The 5,142-nt window shown below is 51.0% G+C and overlaps 1 protein-coding gene across 1 annotated transcript in view; it reads left to right on the plus strand.

The window, feature by feature from the left end:
- ECE1 (endothelin converting enzyme 1) overlaps positions 1 to 5,142 on the plus strand; it is a 103,328-nt gene that overhangs the window by 62,256 nt on the left and 35,930 nt on the right. The window contains exon 10 of the mRNA XM_011990135.1: positions 1,214 to 1,328. Within this exon, the coding sequence (XP_011845525.1) occupies positions 1,214 to 1,328 (115 nt within the window). The remainder of the gene's footprint in view (positions 1 to 1,213; positions 1,329 to 5,142) is intronic.

The following is a 5,142-nucleotide window of genomic DNA, read 5'->3' on the forward strand; positions in this document are numbered from 1 at the left end:
GGGGTTTCACCATGTTAGCCAGGATGGCCTCGATCTCCTGACCTCGTGATCCGCCCGTCTCAGCCTCCCAAAGTGCTGGGATTACAGGCTTGAGCCACCGCGCCTGGCCAGAATTTTTTTAAATTTTTTTGAAAACTACCAAAAACATAGGGAAAAAAAATTATTTTATTTAACTTATTTTTTTCCTAACTCCCCAAACTTGTTAAAATTTTTTTAATGAGTTGGGGGTCTCATTATGTTGCCTAGGCTGGTCTCAAACTCCTGGGCTCAGGCAATCCTCCCACCTTGGCCTCTCAAAGTGCTAAGATTATAGGCGTGAGCCACCTCACCAGGCTCTGAAAAAATTTTAAATGACTGCTGTTGATCTTGTGGGAGGTGTGTGTGTGCGTGTATGTAGAGAGAAAGCATGGGGGAGGGCAGGAGGAGGAGGGAAAGAGAGATGGATTTTCTAATATGTGGTCTTTTTTCTCGTTATCATTACTAAATGTCTAGTCTCCTTTTCCCTTGACCTGTATCCTGAACATTTTCCCCCTTGTCATCTCAAAACCTCTGCAACCATCATTGTTCATGGCTGCATAGTATTCTGTCATGTACAAATACAGTTCTTTACTTCCTCCTTCTCATTGTCGGGCATTTTGGTTGATTCTGATTAGAGGCTAGATGTTCACTACAGTCCCAAGGTGACTTCTTAGCAATGGTGGCAGCAGCCACAGATAGGTTCCCTGTGCGCTGGGGGTGGGGCAGTGGGAGCTGTCATCGTGGAAACCTTGGCCTGGCTGGGCTGTGTTTCTTTTCCTACCCCTCCTATTCTTAGCCTGTCTGGCCTTCTGGCTGGGGCACCTCCAAGCTGTAGAAGTGGTAGTCACCTCTCCATCCCAGCCCTGTAGCATACACCATTGGGGTGGGTCTCCATGCTGGGGCTTCATAGCTTCCAGACAGAGCAGCTAGGCAGCAAGCATTTATTGAGTACCTGTGGTATATAAGTGATTGCACTAAACACTGAGGCGTTTCCTATAGTAGAAGACCCAGGCCTTTCCCTTGAAGAGCTTACATTGCACGTGTTAGGGAGCAGTAACCCACCAAGCCTGGGCAGGCTGGAAGGGGCCTGGGGTCACAGGCCGAGTTTGAGAGCCCCCTAGGGGCTAGCGGGGGAAGGGCCACGATGCTCCCTGCCTAGGCACCCCTGAGTCTCTCTGGCCTCCTCTCCCCGCAGCCTGCTCAACAACTACATGATTTGGAACCTGGTGCGGAAAACAAGCTCCTTCCTCGACCAGCGCTTTCAGGACGCCGATGAGAAGTTCATGGAAGTCATGTATGGGACCAAGAAGGTGAGCCTGCTACTGTGTATGCCTGAATATGGGCTGAGCGCCTACTTGATGCCCAGGCGTCTGTGGGAGCACGGGAAGGGACCTTAGCCAGCTGGGCGTGGGCAGAAGCTTCCAGAAGGAGTGATTATGCCAAGTAAAGGGTAAAGAGGAGTCCTAGCCACTTAGCCAATTTATAGCCAAAAGTAGCTGCCAGTAGTGATGATAGATGCTCTCCTTGAACAACTTGTGATCCTCACAATGCCTGTGCGGTGGGTACTATTATTATCCCCACTTTGCACAGGGGACCCCCAATAGTATTACTTTTTCCCCAGAAACGTAAAACACAGAACAGTGCCTGGTTCTTGGAAGCACCACGCGACTGTTCAGTGTTTCTGTTTTCCTCCCAGTTTGTAGTCTGGGAAACCCCAGGCCAGGTGGGCTCCACCTGCCGTCAAATGCCCCCCCACCAGGACCCCTGAGGGTCCATTCTTCTAGAGGCTTCAGGGACCTTCCCTGCCCTCTCACAGGGGAACCTAGCCCCAGTGGAAAGTTTCACAGCCACTTCTACCTTCTCCCCAAGGAAGTATCTGTCACCCTCTCACTCATGCAGCCAACTAATAGTTACTCATTGAACTTCTGCCACCATATGCCAGGCTCTGAGCCCAGTATGGGAATACTGAGACAGGTGAGCTGGGGTCTGTACCCCAAGAGCCCACGCCGTCTGAGGGAGGTGATAGGAACTGACCAGTTCTCATATGTGCTGATGGGGTACATCAAGCCCGGGCCCCAGAGAGCGGCTGGAAGAGGCCCCAGCTGCAGAGCAGTAGAGGCTGGTATGCCAAGCTCACCTGGCACACCTTCCCCAACCCAGACAGCAGCTAGCAAGACCCTAGCAATCCTCCCCAGAGAGCAGGCAGAGCTGACTCCAGCTGGACCCCACCCCTGCAACCCTTCCCAGAGTTCAGTCCAGATGAGGATTTGCAGAGAATGGCAGGATGTGGGCTCCTGCTTTGAGCCCTGGAATGTATCCCACACGTCCTCTCTCCCGTCCCCATGCAAACCTACCTCTGGCAGCAAGGGGACTGAGGGAGAGGGCAGCTGGGAACAGGCCCCATTTCTAACCAGAGGCGCTTCCGAGGGCCCACCAGACCTTGGCCACAAGAGCCATGCTGTCCTGCGGAGGGCAAAGTGGGAACAGGGGTTTGCTGCCCTGCCCGGCCATCTCGCCTTCCTGCTCGTCGTGCATCTACCTTGGACTGGCCCTGGGTTAGAGACATGGCCATAGCCGGGATTCTGTTCCCTGCAGAACTTGGCCTCCCAGGGGACTTTCTACAGAGAGGTTTGATCAGGACCCAGGATGACGGTTCCAGAGATTGTTCTGTCTGTGGAACATACACCCACATCATCTCTCACCTTCCCAGGTTACAGATGACGAAACAGGCTCAGGGAGGTGAAGGGACTTTCTTAGTCACCCAGCAAGAAAGCAGCAGGGGCCTGGTATGGTGGCTCACGTTTGTAATGCCAACACTTTGAGAGGCCAAGACAGGTGGATCATGTGAGCCCAGCCTGGAAAACATAGCAAGACCCTGTCTCTTTATTTATTTATTTTTTAATATTTATGTGTTTATTTTAAGAAAAGAAAGCAGCAAGCTTGAATGAAAATCCCAGGTCTGATGTTTACAACTTTGAGACACTTTCAGCTACTCACTTACCATAATGATAATAATAACCAAAGATAGAGTTATTGAATCTCTACCTTTTATAGGCATTATAAATTCCTACAACAGCTATTATCCTCTTCCATTTTACAGATGAGGAAACCGAGGCTCAGTGAGGGAAAGGGACTTGTTCAAAGTTGCTTATAAGTGGAGAGGAGGCTATCAAACCCAACATATCTGATTCCATAGCCCTAAGCTCTGTAGCACTCAGCCTCTGCTCTGCAGGAAACGAAAGTTAAGGTCAAGCTTCCCTGTGGTTGCCAAGGGCTGATATGGAGGAAGAGGGATGAGGAATTATTATTTAATGAATATAGAGTTTCAGATTTGCAAGATAAAAAAGTTCCAAGCCAGGCACATGGTGCATGCCTGTAGTCCCAGCTACTCTGGAGGCTGAGGCAGGAGGACTGTTTGATCCCAGGAGTTCAAGGCTGCAGCGAGCTATCACTGACTACACCACTGCACTCCAGCCTGGGCAACAGAGTGAGACCCCATCACTTTTTAAAAAATTAATTAATTAGTCAGTTATGGAGTGAGCTTCCCTGGGCCACCTTCGAAGCATAGGGTGGTGCTCGAATGTGGCACTTGGAGCAGGTGGGACACAGGGAGGCCTCAGGAGAGGCAAGGGCAAGTGGGAATCCTGAAGTGGGAGGCTCTGAGCAGGGATCTCTGGATACCCCAGGGCTGATGGGTGAAGGCCTCTGCTTGCCTGTTTCTTAATCTCCAGCCCTCCCTACTCCCCCACTGTGACAGTGTCTGGGCCCAGGCCAGGTCCCTCCTGCTTGTGTTCAGCCCAACTCAAAGCCACCTCCTAGCTGTGTGACCTTGGGTAGTCCTTATACATCTCTGAGCCTCAGTTTTTTAAAATCTGCAATTGGAGATCATTCCTGACCTCACCTCACAGACCTCACCTTTGTGAATGGCTTCCATTTGGGAAAAGCGTAGAATTTGGAAAGCAGTGTGGTGTGTGCGTTTGTTCATCCTGGCAGGGAGGGAACCTGCCGTGAGGAAACAGCATGGAATTTGGAGTCAGAAGATCCGTGTTTGAATTGGTTCTTCTAACCACACTTTAGGCAGATTGCTTCGTTGGGGCAGGGGCTCAGTCTCCCATCTGTAAAAAGGGGCAACAGATCCCTGCCTTGCATAGCCAAGGGCCGCCTGAGATTACACGGGGGATCCCTGTGAAGTATGTTCTGACTGCTGAAGCACTGCACGCAGCTGTTTCCCATCAGCTGTCACCCATTTGTGACTTGAGACTTCCAGCAGGGAGGAAGGAACCCCTTGCTGAGGGCTCCTTGTATTACAGTGAGGAAGAGGTTTAAAAAAAATGCAGCCAGGTCAGCGTGGAGGAGGCTGCCTGGCTGCTCCTTATCTTCCCAGACTTGACTCATAGATCACCTCCAAGATGCAGGCTTCCTGACCGGTCAGATCGATCTGACCCTCGCTCCTTTTGGAGATTTTTCTCACCATCCTGTAGGACTTCCAGGACTTCATGACCTGTAGGCAGGGAGCGTGGCTCTGAAGGAAGACATTGGAGCTGGACTTTCTGAGTTCAAATTCTACCTCAGGCTGGGTACAGTGGCTCATGCCTGTAATCCCAGCACTTTTGGGAGGCCAAGGCTGGTGGATCACCTGAGGCCAGGAGTTCAAGACCACCCTGGCCAACATGGTGAAAGCCCACCTCTACTAAAACTACAAAAAATAGCCAGGTGTAGTGGCACACACATGTGATCCTAGCTACATGGGAGCCTGTGGCAGGAGAATTGCTTGAACCTAGGAAGCAGAGGTTGCAGTGAGCTGATACCGCACCACTGCACTCCGACCTAGAAGACAGAGCAAGACTCCATCTCAAAAAAAAAAAAAAAAAAAAATTCCACCTCAACCACTTACTCCCTGGGTGATCCCTTTGGCCAAGTGATTTAACTTCTCTGTGCCACAGTTTTTTTTTTGTTTTGTTTTGTTTTGGTTTTGGTTTTTTGTTTTGAGACGGAATCTTGCTCTGTCACCCAGGCTGGAGTGCGGTGGCCGGATCTCAGCTCACTGCAAGCTCCGCCTCCCGGGTTTACGCCATTCTCCTGCCTCAGCCTCCCGAGTAGCTGGGACTACAGGCGCTCGCCACC

The sequence above is a fragment of the Mandrillus leucophaeus genome, unplaced genomic scaffold (assembly GCF_000951045.1).
Source record: "Mandrillus leucophaeus isolate KB7577 unplaced genomic scaffold, Mleu.le_1.0 Scaffold370, whole genome shotgun sequence".
NCBI classification, from domain to species: Eukaryota; Metazoa; Chordata; class Mammalia; order Primates; family Cercopithecidae; genus Mandrillus; species Mandrillus leucophaeus.